Below are 22,927 nucleotides of genomic sequence, written 5' to 3'. Positions count from 1 at the left end.
TAGAAAAGAGCAGCGTGAACTTATTCCTAAGAACCAATTTCGTATAACCTTTAAATGTTGATGAATGAATAATGAAAACAAAACGAAATGAAAACAAGCACGAACATTTTAAATTCGTTAGAATCGACAATTCCAAAAACGGTAAATTTAACCAGCATCAAAGATAGTATCAAAGAATTGCAGTAATTTACAATACCCGTGTGATATTTAAAGCCAAACATACATGTACGTGTGTGTGTGTATGTGTCTGTGTGTCCCACTAACAGACAAAGAATACCGTGCATAAATAGAATCATGTGACACGTACATTAAACATTCTATTAGAACAGCGGACAGATATAGGTATGGATAAAATTGACAGGGAAATTAAATCGACCAATAGAGAGAAAAGAAAACAGATGAGATAAAATTGAATCAAATTTGGATCCTAACTAGCTTGTCGGTTTGTGCAGGATAACATTGGAAGATATAAAGAGAGAGAGAGAAATTGGAGAAGCGGGGGTGGGTGGGGGTACGGGAAAGAAGGAGAGAAAGAATGAGAGATCGAGTGCTGATAAAAACCAGTGATGAAGAATCAATATGTTTTAATATGTGAATGATGAAGTCTAGTTTAATGGAATGAGTTTAAAAAAACTCATGTGAAAAAAAAATTCTATGGCGCAGGCGCGGCTGTGTGGTAAGAAGCTTGCTTCCCAACCGCATGGTTCCCGGTTCAGTCCCACTGCGTGGCACCTTGGGTGTAATCTACTATAGCCTTGAGCCAACCAAAGCTGTGTGAGTGGACCTGGTTGACGGAAACTGAAAGGAGCCCGTCGTATATATATATACACGTTTTCTAGATCAGTAACTTTTCGTCACTGGAAAAAGGATATAGGTATTTGCATTGGGACCCCCTTCGCATCGAAGACCGGTGATTGTCGTGCGCTGACGACAAGTAAATATTCAGAAACCCGGGTCCGTGCGTATCACGTCAGGTCGGCGATGGGAAGGATGGCTTCTCTTTGCAAATACTGATAGGGCACAGAAAGTGTCAATAGCCAGCTGGAGAAGATGTTCTCCTGGGGCTACAAGCTACAGTAGCATCCACCCTTAGTGGTTAGCTACATTTAAGTGGCAAATATACTTCACATATATATATATATATATATTCTGTGTGTGTTTTGTGCGTGTATTTTTGTATCGGTGTTTGTCCCCCACCATCGCTTGACAACCGGTGTTGATGTGTTTACATCCCCGTAACGAAGAGACCGATAGAATAAGTACCAGGCTTTAAAAAAAATAAAGACTGGGGTCGAGTCATTCGATTAAAAAATCCTCCAAGTCGCTGCCCCAGTATGGCCGCAGTCTAATGACTGAAAAAGATAAAAGGTAATATCTTTTTTCTTTTCTGCTACAGGCAAAAGGCCGGAATTTTTTGTGGGTGGAGGGTGTTAGTCAATTACATCGATCTCTGTACTTGGTGGGTGCTTATTTTATCGATGAAAGACAAAGCTGACCTCGGCGGTGTTTGAGCCGGAACAATGCCACATTCTTCCGGCGTTCTAACGATCATAAGATAGCGGTTTCGGTTCCCGGATTGACTGGTACATTGTGTTCTTGTGCAAGACACTTCATTTCACTTTACTTGAATTCCAGCAATAGCAGGGAGGTTAACCCTGCGAACGACCGGTGTCCCATTCAGGGGTGGGGAGGAATGTTGCAATCACATTTATATACCACTGAAACCGGATAAATGTCCGACCTTCGGAGTCGTAGGGCTCATGACAGACCTAAGTTCTAAACATCAGGTGTCGAACTGACAATAGTTAGAGCGTCTTGCAGCTCTTTACGTTCTGAGTTCAATTCTAGCTGAAGTCAACTTTGTCTTTCATCCTTCGGAAGTCAATGGAATAAAGTACCAATCGAGCACCGTCATCGATCCGATCGACTAATATCTTTCCCTAATTTTGTTAGCCTTGTGCCAAAATTTGAAGCAAGACTTATTATGGAGGTGAGTGATAGCATCGATAGCGCGGTGGTTCTCTCTTGTTTATAAATTCAAATCCAATGTTATCGTCCGTATCCTCACAAAAGAATTATTGTAAAAGCAACAATTGTAAGATTATAACAAGAGCAACGATCCTAAGATTACAAAGTAGTTTGCTAGATTACGATGTTGAGCTGAATATCTTCCATAGATATCCAGTTAGAAGCGGATTATCCCACTGTTCTCGTTTTGGAATCAGTTTAGTTTATCACTTATTGACACATATCATCAATAAAAGAAAAAAAGAATTCAATTCTAACAAGAGAAAGATCAGCAGACAACACCACTGTGCTACAACTCTAGTACTACAAACCAACAAGGTGGGGAGGGGGTTCTGTATGATCGAAGGACCTGATGAAAATAGCAGCCAAATCTTCCTCAAATCACACCGCCACCATTTGAGAAACGACACGTTTGAGAATAAATGGTTAAATGTACAGTGAACAGAGAGAACAAGATCGCTAACACCTATTTATTGTTAATGCAGTCAAGGAGACTCAAACCCGAATATATCAATCGCTGTGATATTTCCTTACTGAAGAACTGCTTTCTGACAAATATATGTTCTTAACACACTTGATTCAATGGGGTGTCTCGACGTCCCTGGACCTTAATGAATCGAGGGTGTTATAAACACACATTTTTCAGAAAGATATTCCCTAATGACAAAATACTGTAACAATTAGCAAATTCATTTTCGAATCTGTCAGAATGCGTTAAGCCTGAATATTTATGATATTTGATAATGTTATTCTGGATTCCCTGGCCAAAGGGAAAAGAGGAGATGTTCAAGGCTGGAAATGCTTTGAAAATGGATCTGTCGCAACAAACACCAGAACCATTAATCATAGTTATGGAGGAAGTTGGCTTCTGTCACCTCGTACGATTTGGCGCATCACGACAACGTCCCAGGATTATCGACATTAGAAGCTCAAAGAAATATCTTTCAGACAAGGCATTTCTAAACGGTCACCACTGAAACTGTCCGCAGAGGCAACCTTCTTGCTGAGCAGCTAACCATGAATGTAGGAGTAGTAGCATTAACGGTAGCAACTAAAGTAGTAGTAGTAGTAGTAGTAGTAGTGGTGGTGGTGGTGGTGGTAGTAGTAGTAGTAGTATTGCTGCTGCTGCTATTGGTAGTTGGCAGCAGCAATTGTAATGGCGGTTTGTGACACTGCTAGCTTTGCATTATTGACGATATCTGGCTGGCCATAAAATCGCTATTGAAATCAAAACCGGTTGATAAAGAATTGATTATTTGATATCGATATTTTTGCTGTTCGTCTCATTTGTTCATTCAATGATTTATTGGCTTTTGCCTTTATTTCACCAAAAAAAAATTACGTCCAGTTAAGAATATCCGTTTTAATTATGACAGTCCCAGAGGCAAGCTGTGTGGAGAAAACTGGATCCTGGAATCTCGGAAATATATCCCTTTTTTGATATTCTGTTACTCACTCTGGGAAATCATTGAAGATTATGCGATCTCATTTTTACTTCCTTTTCCTGTATAAACCCACTGTCTTGTGTCTCAGTAAATAAATATTAGCATAGGCGTGGCTGTGTGGTAAGTAACTTGCTTCTCGGCCACATAGTCCCGGATTCAGTCCCACTATGTGACTTGGCATCTTGGGCAAGTGTCTTCTACTATAGCCTCTGGCCGACCAAAGCCTTTGTGGGTTGATTTGGTTGACAGAAACTGAAAGAAATCCACCGTGTATGTATATATATATATTACCGCGTGTGTATCGTTGGCGATTTTCTTTCTCCGTCTTCCCTTCTTTGGACTTTTTCTATATTTCTGATGAAGAGCTCCGCTCGAAACGTGAAATCCTCTTTCTATTCTTTCCCTTCCTGAGCGTCCAATAATACTGTACTTATTCCACGTCCTCGCGTTGTTGTTTTTTCTTGCTTGTTCATGTTTGGATTAACTATATATGTGTATATATATGTGTATATATATATATATAGGAAAATTCACGAAAAAAAGAAACACGAAGACAGGTGATGTACAAACAAACAAATGTATTAGTTTAACGCTCGGGAATTGAAAAAGTCCTTAACGTTTCGAGCCTATGCTCTTCCGCAGAAAGGAAGACAGAAAGAAACAAGGAGAGAAACAAGGAGAGAAAAAATGTGTGTAGTGGCTACCGATCTATCATGGCGTGTATGCTTTCATGTCAGTGTTTGCCCCACCACCACCGCTTGATAATCGGTGTTGGGTGTTTACCGCCCCATAACTTAGCGATTCGGCAAAAATGACCGATAGAATAAGTATCACGTTTTAAAAAAGTACTGAGTTCGATTCATTCGACTAAAAATTCTTCAAGGCGGAGCCCCAGCATGGCCACAGTCTAATGACAGAAACGAGTAAAAGACAAAATATAAAAGATAATTCTTCCATGTGATATAAATCAAAGACGTCTCTTCCTAATAAACAAGGTCCCATACCTTGACTTCGATATCACCTCCATCTGACCCTCGAGGGCTTTTGTTGCAAACATTCTTACCGCATATCCAATATAGGGATTCTTCTCCCTTTCACCACTTTCAGAGATCCCACACAAAAGCATGGCCGCTACCGCTTCTTCCGGTAAATTAGCCATTAAAAGAAGAGTGAGTACGATTTCAATCTCTATGACTTCACTTCACTGATACCAGTAATGTACTTTGGCTGATATAAGCAGCACATTTGCTGCCTCTCCTAGAATATATAAACTTTGTACATTCGTCACAAGGAAACTTGTATTACCATGATTCCATGGTGGCTGTTTTGATTATTTCTTAAGTAAGTTGTGAATCCTTTAATGATGAATTGTTCTTTAAAAATGTGTGTACATATTCAAAATAACAATGAAAAGCTGTTACATAGCCAAAGATCGGGTTTCTAATGAAGAATATATTACATACGATTAGGTGCCATGCTAGAACGGTAAAAAGAGGTTAAGGGAATGACTCAACCTGTATTGAAAACATAGCTTTCCAGGAGCTTATCCATCAATCTGCATTGAAAATTTCAGTGTTAATCTACATATAAAGTCCCTGATTAAAGCAGCATGTTGGCAGAGACGTTAAAGCGTCGGATAGAATACATTACTTATATCCGTATCTCTACTTTGAGTTCAAACTTCACAGAGGTCAAGTTTGCTTTTTAGCTTTCAATTTTTTTGGCTGGGTTGATAAATTACTGTCTGGTAATGAGGTTGATTCTTCTTCGTCTCTCATTCCCTTTGAAAGAAATCGGATTCCTCGGGTTTTAAATACCCAAGGTAGATCAAATAACACGACAGCGCCCCACCGATCCTGTTAGAACTCAAGGGAAGGACTGAAGGAAACTCGCTAAAATCTATAATGTAGACCAGTTTATTTCTTCAGAAATGGCAAGAAATATTTGTTAAGTTTGCTGAATATTTAGTCTAAGAAACGAAGTTCTTCAGCTCTGAAGATAACTTCAGAGCTAGAAATCACTTGTGAGCAGCTACCGACGCTCTTCAAAGAACAAACATTTCTCACATTGAAAAACTGCTCTTGTATCTGGGATTAAACAGCTGCCATGTACAGACATATTCTGAACTATATTTCAAAAATGTCTATTCAACCAATAAAGCTAGTCTCACCCCCACAAATACACTAATTCTCTTAGCTGTGTCTTTTCAGTTACAACTGCTGCTGCTGCTGTTGCTACTTCCACGGTTTCCGCTCTTCTAAACGTGCCAATTACGTATCACCCCCTCCCATTCAAATTCATCTGTGCATCCACTTCTCCCCCCGTTACAGCATTGTTGCCTTTCATTCACCCCCACTTCACCCCAAACTCCTCTCTAAACACTTGCTTCGCAGTTCTCATTTTCTGACATGGCAATTTAACTCGTGTCATTGTATGAAACACTAAGCATTTTTCTTCCTTTTTTTTTTTTTTTTTTCCTTTTTTACTCAGCAAATTTTTATTTTAAAGAAAGACACAATCGTCTTTATTTGATTTCTCAATCTAATTTCCATGTCGTAATCAGGATTTATTCCCTTTCTTCTTCTACAGCTACACATACGTTTTGTCTTGTTAATGTTGCCATCTGTTTTGTAGATAAAACATTAACATTCGATTGCGTTGTCTTTTCTTGCTGTCGCTATTGACGCTGATGCTGTAATTGCTTGTTCTTCTCAATAATCCATTTGTTGCTCTCCTATTTTATTACATTCGTAATGTTCTGTTGTTTTCTATTTTTTGTTTTTGTCTTTTCTTGTTGTTGTTGTTATCGACTTTATTGAAATATATCTAATAACAACTGGTTTATAAGGGTGAGCACTATAATGTAGTGGAATCTTTAGTTCCGATTTTTTGTTGGAATATTCTTTAACTTCCTTTCATAACACCAATGCCATTACCAAAAATGGTAAGAATTAACGAATTCTCATTTATCTTCCACTTAAACAATTTCAGTTTTCCTTCCTTTGTAAGGGATTATTGTTATTGTTGTTGTTTCTTTCATTGCCATTTTGTTATTATGCATCTTAATTTCCTTGTTTAGCTTTTAGTTTAATTATTGATCTGTTTGTCATATGGATACAATGTTTGTGAGTGTGTGTGTGTGTGTGTGTGTGTGTGTGTGTGTGCGAGTACACACATACACATATACAGATGTAAATAACTTATAGGTAATAGGACGGGAAGATTAGCTCTGCCGGTTCTGTGTATGTTACAACTTACGTAACAAGCTTTGCTTTGCTATGAAACAACTGTAGTCCGTGTTTTACCTGTTTCATTCCTTACTTTCTTGGATTTTTATCCGCATTTTTTAGAAACTTTCTTTGCTAAACCGTGAGTTGTACGGTAACTGTCAGCTTATTGAAATCCATTTTGATTTCGATGAGACGAAATGTGTAACTTCCGGTGTTAATAAACTCGTTTAATCGTTAGCTACATATACGCTGGAAGTTTACTGACTTCCTACTCTTGTTTCCCTGGATCGTACATACTTATTGCTATATATATATATATATATATACATATATATATATATATATATATATATATATATATATATATATATTATATATATATATATATAAAGGTGAAGTTGTGTGTGTGTGACAGGTTTGGTAGCCTTCAACTAACACTATCTCCTTCGAGACCCTGCAGCGCAAGTTGATCAAAATTGAGAGTATGATAGAAGAAGGCTTGCTCTTCCTGCCGTAGAAGAAAAAATTCAAATTGGACCATGCTAAGACCAAAAATTATTTACATTAAAAAGGTGCTTTTTTTTCTATGAAAATCCCTATTTTTTACAATTTTTTGATTGCTGTGTCACCATTTTTCGGTGTATTTCAACCAGAAAAATGTTCACTTAAAGAGAATAACAAGCTACATAATGCAAGATTTTTACTTTTCTAAAATTCCAATTCTAAAGGGTCGAAACAAACCCGAGCAACGCCGGGCGATACTGCTAGTATATATATATCGGGATAAATTATCCATACTAGTTCTTATGCATAGTCGAGGTTTCGGCTAATCACATAAGTAGAAATTAACATCAATGATAGCTTAGCGTGAGCAATCCCATTGTAATTGGTCTCATGGGTAAATCTGGATTCGCTTCCCTGGATTATGAATATTTTCGGGAGTGTAAATTCCAAGCAATTACCAAAGAATGTGGAGACTGATAAATCTTCAAATTTTTCCTTTTAATGTAGCAGTTAGTTATATAGTATAATTAATTAGTTAAAATGACCGACACGTGTTTCTGCTGTACAGAGTATGTGCAGCTGCATATGTAGCCCTCAATATTATGCTATACACTTTCAATCATGATCATTCCACAAGCCTGATCTTTAGCGAATACATATATATATATATATATATATATATATGTATATTCATTTTTAGTATGTTTTTTTTTTCTGTTACTATTTCCCTGTTATCGTTGTTATTGCCACTGTTTTATATATATTGTATTATACCCTTTTAGGGTTTGTATTGTTTCCATCGTAACCATTGCATTGTTTTGCTTTACTTGTTTTTGTTTGTTTTACCTTTTGTTTTTGTTTGGTTTTGGGGGTGTTTGTTTGTTTTTGTTCCTACAACACCTCTTGCTGAACTCCTAATATTGATATTGTATCTATTGTTATCTTGTGAGTTTTTTTATTACCGTTATTGATTGTTACATTTCTTTGAGTCACATTTCTTTCTAAACAACCACCTCATATTCTAAATTCTCTTTTCGTTTTATCAGTTAACCATAAGATACCATATGATTGATATTTGATCGTATCTCATTCATTTCCTATAGTTCCATACTGTTTATACAACACTCCCATCATCTCAATGTCTTACTGTGTCACCAGATTATCATATCAATGTTTCTATCAATATCTTGCCAACTTCCTTCACTTTCGATGATGTATTATTTAACAAGATACGAATAAATATTGCGTTGGCTTTCTTTCAACTTATCTTTTATGTAACTAATCTAACGGCGTAGTTTTGGATGTGTGCTTAAGCTCTTTGCTCCACAATGATGTGATCTTGTGATTTTGGGGTTCATTCTCACAGGGCACCACCTTGGGCAAGTGTCTTTTACACTAGCCCCGGACTATAGCAATGGAAACCGGTCGTGTGGAAACCCGTCGTGTGTGCGTGTGTGTGTATACACACACAGACACACACACACAGACACACACACACAGACACACACACACAGACACACACACACACACACACACAGGCACACACACACAGAGACACACACACACACACACACACAACGCGAAGGGTTTCTACCCGTGCAACTTCTCCCTAGCAAATTCCACTCACACAGCTTTGGGTAAATCGAGACTATAGTAGAAACAGTAGAACACTCTTGCCCAAACTACCACACACGAGTATCGAACAAGAAACCACGTTGTTTCCTATCGAACTTTTTTATCACACACTCATAATCACATGTGAATTATTTCTATTTTGTATGTATATTCTATAATGACTTCAAGAGTCAAGGCAGAGTCGTTAGCGTCTCGGGCGAAATACTTAGCGACAATTCCTCCAGCTCTTTACGTTCTGGGGTTAACTTCGATCTTCGGGGTCGATAAAATAAAATATGAATTCAGAGGTCAATGTGATCAACTTCGGCCTTTATTATGTACGCTTCTCAAGAATTACACCGAAATTACAAGGATCCCCCGAGGTATTAGGCAACAGCTTAAAATATCAGAACTGGTAATATTTGATAGTAGTTACACATCAAGACTGACCATGGTCCTACATGCGAAACTAATTTTATATTTTTTACATCTATTTTCAGGACATCCAGTCGGCATATGGGACTCCTGTTATAATAATGTCTCGGCAACTGCAACTATAGCAGCAGGATCAAATACAGAACCAGCCACTTGCGAAGATAAGAAACCTTGTAAGCTCTTTCAATGCATTATTGATTTTCCTGTGCGTCCATACTTACATCTGTGTGGTTGTGGGTCGAGTTATTATTGGTTGTTTTTTTTTTGTCTTTGTAACAACGAAATGGTTGAATGGGTGGGTTTTGTACGATTGGCGTATTGCAAGTGTTATGTGTTTCTGGGTGTATTTTTAGTTGTACGTTTAATCATTGGACACGCTTCGGTTCACCTGGGTGGAAAAGTTAGTTTATAGATCTTCTGTGAATGTTACCCAGTAATAGACTGATGTTTAAGTTAGGAACATAGAAAAGTGTATGTGTCGTTTGTAAGTCATAAAAAAACGAGCTAAAAACCAACATTTGTGACCCTGTTTGGTCTCTTCAAAGAATCTTTTTTTTTTTATCCTGAGATAGGAAACGATATTTTGTGAGTGTACATGAGGGTTGAACTTTCTCTTTTACATTTAAAGAATTACGCACCATTTCATCAGCTACTCTGGTTGTATATGAATAGAGCCGCACATATTCCCATCCCACCTATTTTAGTACTACCCCTAACCCTATCACTTGCTTTTCCACACATCTTGCTCTCCCAGCACCAACCCTTTCCACTATATTTACATTGAACGTTCCTCTACTCTGAGCACCTTCTGTCAATCATCAGCGCTCCCCTCCTTCATTGTAACCCTTTGTATCCACCCTGAGTACCTCTGACCTCCATCTCTGTCAGTGTGTCACTTCATTCCCCACCCTTCACCACATTTCCCTGGCAGAATCGTTAGCAGGCCGGGCGAAATGCGTAGCCGTATTTCGTCTGCCGTTACGTTCTGAGTTCAAATTCCGCCGAGGTCGACTTTGCCTTTCATCCTTTCGGGGTCGATAAATTAAGCACCAGTTACGCACTGGGGTCGATGTAATCGTCTTAATCCCTTTGTCTGTCCTAGTTTGTCCCCTCTGTGTTTAGCCCCTTGTGGGTAGTAAAGAAATATATCTACAGTTTTATTAAGCTGTTCATCTCCAGCCCACCTTTATGTATTACCTCCCCCTCCTCCTCCTCCTCGACCCACTCCTATTGTCTTTTAGATGTTTATATTCCTTCAATGACAAGGAATCTTCAATCCTCTACGTCACTGAGCATCTGTCTCTCAACTACCCGCATCACTTCACAACATTTCACTGCTTCTCATTTATCTTTAGTTTTATTATACCGTTGCTCTCCACCCACCTCACCCACCCCCTTTTTTAATGCCACTTACCGTATGCTCTTCCTTTGCCCCCTCCTATTTCCTCCACCTTCTCCCCTAAATTGAGATGACTACACTTCCACTTCTGCTCACCATTCTCTGCAGTCGCCTCTGTACCAGCTTTAACCCTTTAGCATTCAGATTATTCTGTCTAATGTAATACTTATCCACTCACATTGTTTTGAATTAACCGTGGATTATCTTGTAGCTTTGAGATTTTGTTGATGTAAATGTTTGTTTTGAATGACATTGTTGGGTGGATGTGAGAAGCTGGATTTGACCAGTTTCAGCATAAAACAAGAAGAACATTTTGAGCCAAATATGGCTGACATGAATGCTAAACACTAATCATGTACCACTTCCCTTTCGCATTCTTGCAAATTTACCAACCTTCTCTTTCTGATCCACCATCTGTATTCTCTTTTATACTCACCCTCTTATACCCCGAGGGTATGCCCTGACACCTCATCACCGCCATCCTTTCTCCATTTCCAGCTGAGGTAACTATGTATGCCCTTTTCAGCAAGACATCGGTTTCTTATTTCTTTATTGCCCACAAGGGGCTAAACACAGAGGGGACAAACAAGGACAGACAAACAGGTTAAGTCGATTATATCGACCCCAGTGTGTAACTGGTACTTAATTTACTGACCCTGAAAGGATGAAAGGCAAAGTCGACCGCGGCGAAATTTGAACTCAAAATGTAATAGCAGACAAAATATCTATTTCTTTACTACCCACAAGGGGCTAAACACAGAGGGAACAAACAATGACAGACAAACGGATTAAGTCAATTATATCGACCCCAGTGCGTAACTGGTACTTAATTTATCGACCCCGAAAGGATGAAAGGCAAAGTCGACCTTGGCGAAATTTGAACTCAAAACGTAATGGCAGACGAAATACCGCTAAGGGTTTTGCCTGGCGTGCTAACGTTTCTGCTAGCTCGCCGCCTTCAAAACATCTGTTTTTGTTTCGCTATCATACTTTAACCTCACAATGCCGAACATAAAGCCACCTGTCTGAATGCTACAACCCCAACATAGTCAAAGGGTTTGGGCTTGTGAGTAACTTGGTTACCTCACAAGTGCTGGTGCCACATAAATAGCACCCATTACACTCTTTAAAGTGGTTGATATTAGGAAAGGCATCCAGCTGTAGAAACTGAGGAGCAACAGACTTTGGGGCTCAATACAGTTATTTGGCTCATCAGATCCTGACCAACCATCCAGTAGAGAAGCTGGCCATTAAACAATGATGATGATAATGATGATGATACAGTAGTAGCAGCAGCAACAGCAGTAATATATATGAAATTTCTACATTTCCCTAATTGGGCAAATGAAGGAAATTTAAAATACACAATAGATTGTCGTATATTTAGTAATAATTTTAATTAAAATCTGATCATAAATGAAGACATTTTTTTTTTAAATAATAATACTTCTAAATAATCAGAAAATATATTTATCTGTCAAATGTAATTAAAAATAAAACAATGTGAAATGAAGTAATAAATGATTTTGTTAATTGCAAATATAACAATAAGAATTGGTTACATCTTCCCAACATGATTGATCTTGGTTTTAATTAGTTCTCTAGAAATTTATTTTTTGTTTCAGATCTCAGACATATTTGTCATATTTAAACATCTGCATTAAGAAGGCAGCTTTAGAATCTTATACAACAGGTATAACTAGAATGGATGGCACAGCAGTGTCTATAAAAATCTTAGATTTGTATAGACTAATGAATATAGATACAATAAACAGTTTTATTACGATATTTCCGCTGAAATACACTGACTTTGTTTCAGTTAATTTGGAAAATAATAAAAAACTTAATAAAATACTTAATCATTTTTATTAAGCTGGTTGGTATTTTGAACAAAAATTAACAGGAAATTTTGATGAAAGGTTTTAATTTAGATTACTGTAACAGTTTTATTACCATATTTTTATTGAAATACACTGGTTTTGTTGCAATTAATTTTTAGAATAATGAAGAATTTAGTAAAATATCTTCGTCGTTATTAAGCTGGTGTTTGGGACATAAATAAACAGGAAATCCTAACGGAGGTTTTTCGTTTAGATACTTTTAAAAAGAAATTTTGCATTGTAGAACAAGAGACAGTCTCAAGAGGGTTGATATCAAGAATTAATCCAAGCAACTATACAGAGAAAAGGATCAGCAAGTTAATAACTCAGCCACCACATCTCTTTTAAGTTAGAATTTATCTTTTGATGCAACAAGCAAAAGAAAATGTAGGCTTGGAATGTCATCTAAATTCCCCAAGAGAAGTTTATCCAAGTTTATCCAAGTTTATCCAAGTTTATCCAAGTGCTTTCTGTGCCTCCGAATGTCAGGAAGAATGCATGATTACTGAAAGGCATCATGAGTCTTGATGCCATTTCTGATTACAGCTGCCATGTATTGAATGCCATTGCACTGAAAATGGTTAAGGAATATGTCAAAAATTTAGAAATAAAATTATCTGATAACATTCAAACAAGTAAAGAAAAGTAACTAAGCATTTTATTTTGGAGAGATTTGGTTCATTGATAATGGTGATTCCAATAAAATATTGGTACAGTGGTGCATCACACAACGACTTCTCCATGTGGTGTATGTCAGATCATACGATACACATTTTAGTAAGATTCGATCGAGGAAATATTAATGAAACTTCATCATCATCGTTAATGTTTAATGTCCACTTCTCCATGCTTGTTTGGTCAGATTGAATTTGTTGAGGCAGATTTTTATGGACAGGTGCTCTTCCTGTTGCCACTCCTCTCCTATTTGCAAGCAAGGTAATATTTCCCAATGGCTGGACATGTTTTCAAGGAAGATTGGCAATGAATGACACCATTTTGTATGGTGTTGACACTTTTACTTCAATTATCACACAATGTCAAGACAAGGAGGTACAAACACACACACACACACACATGGATACACACACATACACACGCACATACACACACACACACATACACACACACACATACACACAGACACATACATAACACATACATGGATGCACACACACTTACACACACACATGCACATGCACGCACACACATGGATGTACACACACATACACACACATACATGGATGCACACACACACGCACATACACACTCGCACATGCATGCACGCATACACATATATATTGCGGATGGATGTTGACAGCTCTATAAAGAAGTTCTGATCACTCAAAGAGGATGGAACTCGTGGAAGAGGGAGATCCGGGAAGACGTGGGATGAAGAACTGAAGAATGACCTCAGAACACTGTCCCTTGCAAAGAATCGAGATATCCTGTGCCATGGTGTAACTCAAGAAGACCCATCCACAACAGCAGAAATGATAATGCCACTCCATCGGATGAAGAAGATTGGCCTGTAGGAGCTCCGCGCCAGTGCCCCTAAAAAAAAGCACACACGTTGGTTCCACATAAAAGCACTCATACTGATGCCATTTTAAAAGCACCCAGCACACATTCTAAAGTGGTTGGCATTAGGAATGTCATCTAGCCATAGAAACCAAACTGAATCAGACTGGAACTTGATGCAGCTCTCCTGTCTTGCCAGCTCTGGTCAAATCGTCCAACACATGCCAGCATGGAAAACGGACGTTAAAGGATAATGATGATGATGATGGTACATACACGTGCACACACACACACACAACACACACACACACACACATACACAAAAGGGGCTTCTTTTAGTTTCTATTTACTGAATCCACTGACAAGGTTTTGGTCAACTCAAGGCTGTTCTAGAAGACATTTGCCCAAGGTGCCATGCAGTGGGACAGAACTCGAATCCGTAGTTAGATAGTGAACTTCTCATCCACACATTCCTACACAAATACAGGTTAATCAATTTTTAATGGCTAGTGAGATTCATTAAAGCCTTGAACAAAATACCTTCTTGTATTTGGTTATAATCCTTTATATTCTGAGTCCAAATCCAGCCATGACCATGTCATGCTCTATAAGTGTGTGTGTGTTAGACTTAAGACTAGTCCTTATTTCTGGACTGATGCAGAAGTCTTCCTGAGAAGCTTCAAAGAGGCATCCATAGCATTTGCACCATACACCCATTCAACACTTACACTGTTTCAACTTATCATAGAAAAGATATTTCAGAAGCTGCCCATTGTCCATTCTGATAAATGTGATCAGATTAATACACACATATATACTAGAAGCCATGATATATACCAGTCGCCATGATTGATCAGTAGCCACTACACACATTTTTTCTCTCCTCGTTTCTCCCCTTGTTTTTTTTTCTGTGTTCCTTTCTGTAGAAGAGCGTAGGCTCGAAACGTAAAAGACTTTTTCTATTCCTGAGTGTTACACTAATACATCTGTTTGTTTTTTACACCACCTGTCTTCGTCTTTTGTTTTTTTTCGTAATATCTCCCTATATATCACACACTCACGTGGTCGCACCAATTGATCTTGTCATTTCTTATCACACACGAACTTCTGCGCTGGACTTTCTATCTACTCTTTACGGATTCTCGTTTGGATATTTATCCTCCGGCTGCACCTCTCCTACCTACGGATCACTGAGGACTCTACTCTTGATGAAAAATCCTTGCAATACACCACGACGTCAAAAAACCTTTGAACTTTATGTAAAACTGTTATTATTATTATTATCATTACTTTCTTTATAATTTCTTTAGCTACTACACACATTTTTTTCACTCCTTGTTTCTTTCTGTGTCCCTTTCTGTAGAAGAGCGTAGGCTCGAAACGTAAAAGACTTTTTCTATTCCTGAGTGTTATACTAATACATCTGTTTGTTTTGTACACCACCTGTCTTCATCTTTTGGTTTTTTTCGTAAACTCTCCCTGGTCTTTCAAAATGTGACCTCGTGTGTACCGTTGGCGATTTTTTTCCTCTGTCTTCCCTTCTCGGGATCTTTCCTTCTCCTATGTTTCCGACGAAGAGCTCCGCTCGAAACGTTAAATCCTCCTTCTTCCCTTCTTTCCTGAGCGTCCAATAATACTATATTTGTTCCACGTCCTCGCGTTGTTGTGTTTTTTGTGTTTTCTTGTTTGGATTAACTATATATATATATATATATATATATATATATATATATATATATATATATATAATATATATATATATATATATATATATAAGTCGCCATGATAGATCGTTAGCCACTACACACATTTTTTTCTCTCCTTGTTTCTCTCCTTGTTTTTTTCTGTGTCCCTTTCTGTAGAAGAGCGTAAAAGACTTTTTCTATCCCTGAGCGTTATACTAATACATCTGTTTGTTTTCTACACCACCTGTCTTCGTCTTTTGTTTTTTCTGTAAACTCTCCCTATACTCGTAGCTCCCACAGGATATATAGCTGGCTCAAACCAATCAACAACTGAAACAAACTATTCCACTCTTTTGATTACTTCTTCACATTCAATATGTAATTCTTAACAACCAATATTCATATAAGAAGAATGATATTTATTCTATATTTACCATCTCTTCATAGATTGGCAGAACGCTGTCCTTGGCTTGATGATGTTTGCCGCATCTTTTGGTGCTTTAGCTGCAGTTTTATCGATATGTGGTGTGCTGACCACCCCGTTGCCGAAGAAGATATATTATTACCACTCTGCTGGTGAAATATTTCTTATATGTGGTAAGTATTTGATTTACGTTTTATTTTGTTTTGCTTAGGATTCATTTGTGTTCCAGTATAATCCTTGGTCTTCCAGGCTTCCCAATAAAATGCTACACTTAACATGTAGGACCCTGAATCAATTTAAACCTAAACTAAAATAAGTCATGAGGCGTACACAGAAAAAAATGCCAAATCCTATTGTCTATGGAGACTTATGTGTTTTACTAAGTTCACAGCCCTAGTGGTAGCAAATTCAACTAGATTAGCTGCAAGGACTGCCTTTGCATGTACTTTACAGAAGAGTGTGAGAGTGTGACCTGATCACACAATCTGCTAAAAATAGCAGCTGAATTCCCTTCATATCACACCTTCCTGCTTGAAAAAAAAGAGAAAGACATGTTGGATAATGTAGTCCAGTATGTAGTATATCAAGTGGGATGGTCACAGCTGGAATACCTTTAGTCACAGGTGGGTTCAGTCAAGACTGGCCTGAAACTAAACAATAACAACTGCAACAACATGTACTGCTTTGACAACACTCATAAATGTGGCTAAGTCTATCAAAGTTACCTTAAAGCAATAGGAAAATTAAAAACAGAGGAATTCTAACCAAATTTCTCAAATAAAACTTTGTTGACAACAACTTGTGGCATGACAAAATTTCAGGTAAAAGTCATTTCTATAATTTATATCAACTTCGTCACAACACTCAAATATTTTCTCTATTGTATCATTTAAATCATATCAGCTGTTCTAGAAACCATTATTTTTATGGAATTTATTACAGTACAGAAAGACAATTTTGAAGAATTTGTAGTGGAGATGGGAAGATAAGTAAGGTAAAAGTTTTTAGCAAAGACTGGAAAGGTATGGCTGTGTGGTAAGAAGCTTGCTCCCAACCATACAGTTCCAGGTTCAGTACCACAGCATGGTACCTTGGGCATGTGTTTTCTGCAATAGCCTTGGGCCAACCCAAGGCTATTGCATAGATTTGGTAGATGGAAACTGAAAGAAGTCCGTTGGGTGTGTTTGTGTGTGTGTGTGTCAGTGCTTGTCCCCCACCACTTGATAACTGGTATTGGTGTGTTTAAGTCCTTCTAACTTAGCAGTTCAGCAAAAAGACCAACAGAATGAGTACTATGCTTAATAATAAGTCCTACAGTTGATTCATTGAACTACAAGTTCTTTTATGGGCACAGGAGTGACTGTGTGGTAACTAGCTTGCTTACGAACCACATGGCTTTGGGTTCATTCCCACTGCATGGCATCTTGGGCAAGTGTCTTCTGCTATAGCCCCGGGCCGACCAATGCCTTGTGAGTGGATTTGGTAGACGGAAACTGAAAGAAGCCTGTCGTATATATGTATATATATATATATGTGTGTGTGTGTGTGTTTGTGTGTCTGTGTTTGTCCCCCTAGCATTGCTTGACAACTGATGCTGGTGTGTCTACGTCCCCGTCACTTAGCGGTTCGGCAAAAGAGACCGATAGAATAAGTACTGGGCTTACAAAGAATAAGTCCCGGGGTCGATTTGCTCGACTAAAGGCGGTGCTCCAGCATGGCCGCAGTCAAATGACTGAAACAAGTAAAAGAATAAAAGAGTAAGCTTATTCATTTTCAGTTGTGACTTGAAGCTTACAAGCAATAAGTCCTGGGGTCGATTTGCTCGACTAAAGCCGGTGCTCCAGCATGGCCACAGTCAAATGACTGAAACAAGTAAAAGAGTAAAAAAAGAGTAAGCCAGTGCCCCAGCATGACTGAAACAAGAAGAAGATAAAGATTCAATAAGACAGAAACCACAATACATAACCACTGTTGTGAATAAGTAACAATTGTTCATCCTCATCCTTATCATTTAATGTCCTTTTTCCATGCTGCCAATGGGTTGGACATATGTATGTATATAGATATATGTAAAAAGCTCCCACTACACTCACGGAGTGGTTGGCATTAGGAAGGGCATCCAGCCGTAGAAACACTGCCAGATCAGACTGGGCCTGATGCAGCCTTCTGGCTTCACAGACCCCCAGTTGAACCGTCCAACCCATGCTAGCATGGAAAGCGGACGCTAAATGATGATGATAATATATATATATATATAAGAGTAATAATATGAGGGAATATTATTCCAAACTTACAGGGAAAAATTCAATTTAGAAATACTAAATCAAATTTCACAAAATATAATATAATATATATATATATATATATATATATATATATATATATAACAATAATAAATCTCTGAGCAAGGTATAAACAGTAACTGCTCTTTAATATAAGCGGGATCAGCCATCTGAATGTGGCTAGGGACAGGGCGGGGTGGTGGGGGTGTTACTGATGCATTTAGCCCCAGGCGACTATAGACGTCACTAGAAGAGCCGACACCATCATGGACCGGTTTCTATATTTATCTGGCCTGTACAGGAAGTCCCTCAATGAAGAACGGTGCTTGCCATGCGCTGACGAGAGGCGATTACCTCGAAACCGGTCCGTGTGTAGCATCCGTATCTTCGGGGAGGCTGATCTCCCTTTGCAGGCCAGCAAGGACACCGTGATGGTGTCGGCTCTTCTAGTGACGTCTATAGTCGCCTGGGGCTAAATGCATCAGTAACACCCCCACCACCCCGCCCTGTCCCTAGCCACATTCAGATGGCTGATCCCGCTTATATATATATATATATATATATATAAATTAAAACACCTTTTATCAATTCAATAATGAAAAATTATTTTGCACATTACTTAATTATCATTATATGTTTTATCTTATACTTAATCTTTCTATAATATGTAATTTTTCTAAATGGCATAATTTAATTTTTCATTATTAAATTGATAAAAGGTGGTTTTTTTCTAATTTATATATATATATATATATGTATTTAGTGGGCACAGAAAAGTTGGTCAACCATGGCTCAGATATAAGGACAAGCTGAAGAGTGACCTCTCAGCAGTCAAGGTAGCTCACGACAGCCTTGGAGCGAACAGCCTTACACAAACAAAATGGAGATTGTTGTGTCAAAATGGTATAAGAAACTTTGTTGCAACCAGCATTAAGAGGCTTAAGGGTGTAAGGCAAAGGAGAAAAGTGGCTGCAAATATATAAGCAAGGAGCCATGTAAAAAGCATTGGTGATGGTGCCACATAAAATGCACCCAGAACGCTCTGTAGAGTGGCTGGCATTATGAAAGGCATCCAGCAATAGTAACCATGCCACAGCTGACTATGGAACTTGATGCAGCCCCATGCCCTGCCCATTCCTGTGAAGCTGTCTGGCCCATGCCAGCATGGAAAAGGGAATTTAAATGTTGATGATGATGATATATGTGTGTGTGTGTGCATTTGTGTGTTAGTATATCCTTGTTTTGGTATCACATGGTAACTGTAAATGAGTGGTCATCTTCATTATAAGTGATGTCTTCTGTGAATGACATGTCTGGTCCCTGGGGGGATATTTCAGTTGGAAGTAAGTGAGGGTTGGTCGCATGAAAGTTATTCAGCTGTAGAAAATCTGCCTTGACAAATTCCATCCAACATCCAAAACGATGTTGATGATAACGACAATGCTGCTACTGCTGCTGTTGTTGATGATGATGATGATGATGAGTCATCACACTAAACAAATTTGAAAAACATTATCTAGAAAATATTCATTAAATTATTATTTGGTGGTTTAAACAGAGTTTATTTATTAACCCAGTTTCATTGGTTTATATTTATTTTTCTCTCTGTTAATGGTAAATAGTGATAAGATAATAATTAATTGAAATGAGAATTTATTTTGTTTTAGTGTTTTTTTTTTGGTTACTGTTGTCCGAAAATTTAAATATTTACTGTAAGAACAATTAGTTTCACAACAACACACATTAACTATATCTAATCCCTTAAATGTAATATAAAAGATAAACTCATTATCAAATTGCCAGATGAAAGTGAAAGTGAAAGTAAGGTTAGTAAAACATCATCTGTAAGAGGAACCACAGACAGCAGCTTCAAGTCACAACTGAAAATGAATAAGCTTACTCTTTTACTTGTTTCAGTCATTTGACTGCGGCCATGCTGGAGCACCGCCTTTAGTCGAGCAAATCGACCCCGGGACTTATTCTTTGTAAGCCCAGTACTTATTCTATCGGTCTCTTTTGCCGAACCGCTAAGTGACGGGGACGTAGACACACCAGCATCGGTTGTCAAGCAATGCTAGGGGGACAAACACAGACACACATACACACACACACACATACATATATATATATATACATATATACGACAGGCTTCTTTCAGTTTCCGTCTACCAAATCCACTCACAAGGCATTGGTCGGCCCGGGGCTATAGCAGAAGACACTTGCCCAAGATGCCACGCAGTGGGACTGAACCCGGAACCATGTGGTTGGTTAGCAAGCTACTTACCACAGAGCCACTGCTGCGCCTATGGTATTATTTTGAATCTATGTCTGTTATATCATGATAAAGTTCCTAATGAGTCATTAAAGGTGCAGGTATGGTTGTGTAGTAAGAAGCTTGCTTCCCAGCACATGGTTCTGGGTTCAGATCCACTGTGTGATACCTTGGGCAAGTGTCTTCAACTATAGCCTCAGGCCAAACAAAGCCTTACGAGTGAATTTGGTAGACAGAAATTGAAAAAGCCCAATTACATATGTATATATATATATTTATGTGTTTGTCTCCCCACCCCACCACTCGATATCCAATGCTGTGGTGTTTAAGTCCTTGTAACTTAGCAGTTCATCATAAAAAGCACCCAGAACTCTCTGTAGACTGGCTAGGTACTCTATGGAGTACCCAGCTTTAAAACAAAAATAAGTGCTGGGGGTCAATAAAACAATCAACTAAAAATTCTTCAAGGTGGTGCCCCAGCATGGCCACAGTCTAATGAGTGAAACAAGCAAAAGATAGAAGATAAAAGAGTGAACTTCTTCTGAGGCACCATTTCAGTTCTTAATAGATCTATTTCACTTCCTTTAACTCTCATGTCTTTGGTAGCAGACTTCAGACGTTTCCTGGTTCACAGCCACCATTAGGCTCATAGATGACTTTATCACAGTTTATAAAGTTACAGAATTTCAACATTATTTCCAACAACATCATGTGACCTGCCTCGACCGGTAGCAGCGCAGTTTCCAGCAGCCACCTCACACTTCCTGCATCACTCTATTTGCTTGCCTGAGCTCAATCAGCCCACGGACGTTGCAGGGGGGGCAAATCAAACTGTTTTCAATAATAATACATGCAACTCCTACTAAATATGTTGAGTGCCTCTTTCTTTTGTTTGTCTATATATATATATATATATATATATATATATATGTGTGTGTGTGTGTGTGTGTATGTATATGTGTGTGTGTGTGTATGTATATGTGTGTGGCACGTAAAAAGCACCATCCGATCGTGGCCGTTTGCCAGACTCGTCTGGCACGTAAAAAGCACCCACTACACTCATGGAGTGGTTGGCATTAGGAAGGGCATCCAGCCATAGAAACACTCCCAGATCAGACTGGTCCTGGTGCAGCCTTCTGACTTCACAGACCCCAGTTGAACCGTCCAACCTATGCTAGCATGGAAAGCGGACGCTAAATGATGATGATGATGATGATGATGATTCCCCTCTCAGTTACACACATCTATTGCAGTAGCCTAACAGTTATCCTAAGCCCTACAAAAGAACTCAGAATGTGGGGCGTCCAACCAGGCCTTTTGTGATACCCTTAAAGCCTGGAACTTTTCAGCACCCCCTCATATCTACCCTGCATATTATATGAAGACAAAACCCTTCATTAGAGATGAAACCATGACTTCCATTTCGTTTTCCTGTTTCTATATTATTTACAAATATTCCATGTAATATAACAGGAAGATATTGATTGCTAATAAATCTTTCATGTTATGTATACTAACTTCTTTCATGAAAAGAAAATATCGATTGCTTATATGTGTATTTAATTATGATAATATAGGATAATATTAATAAAATATAAAGATCTGAGAAAAGAATACAGCAACTGACTCTGTGACTTTCTAAATTTAGTTTCATTTCATTATAGACTGGGATCATTCTGATTCTACCAAGGTTTTACATCAATTATTTTTGTAATATATAGAATAGGATAGATTTTGTTGGAGTAATTAGTTGACAATTTACTCATTACCTTCCTCACTGCTAACTAAACACTAATTTAGTGGCCCAGTAACACATCAGGAAGACAAGCATTTAAATCAGTGATTCTCAGCCCCTTTTTACCTATGGCCCCCTTTGATTACTGTTTCATTCTGGTGGACCTTCATAACCATTTGATCTTTAATAAATAGCTTTATAGATATCTTTCAAAATTCCTGTAATGTTTTTTCATAGGTTTACTTGTGTGGGTTTTCCATAGAACTCACTAAGGAAATGTTTCAGTGGCTGGAAACATGTTAACCCTTCAGCATTTAAATCAACCATATCCAGCCAAAATATTCTACCAGTTTTATATTCAAACTGACCAGATCTGGCCTCTCACACTTACCCTACAATGTCATTCTAGAAATAAACAATCATGTCATTGAAATCTCAAAGTTACGAGCTAATGCGTAACTAATTCAAATAAATGT

The 22,927-nt window shown here is 38.1% G+C and overlaps 1 protein-coding gene across 1 annotated transcript in view; it reads left to right on the top strand.

Annotated features, from left to right (window-relative positions):
* The window catches only part of LOC115216470, a 43,399-nt gene that overhangs the window by 17,359 nt on the left and 3,113 nt on the right, over positions 1–22,927 (top strand). Inside the window, exons 2-3 of the mRNA XM_029785834.2 lie at positions 9,322–9,429; positions 16,186–16,335. Coding sequence (XP_029641694.1) covers positions 9,322–9,429; positions 16,186–16,335 — 258 coding nt within the window. The remainder of the gene's footprint in view (positions 1–9,321; positions 9,430–16,185; positions 16,336–22,927) is intronic.

This window comes from Octopus sinensis, linkage group LG10 (genome assembly GCF_006345805.1).
Source record: "Octopus sinensis linkage group LG10, ASM634580v1, whole genome shotgun sequence".
Classification (NCBI taxonomy): Eukaryota; Metazoa; Mollusca; class Cephalopoda; order Octopoda; family Octopodidae; genus Octopus; species Octopus sinensis.
This window is presented reverse-complemented; position numbering and strand designations above follow the sequence as displayed.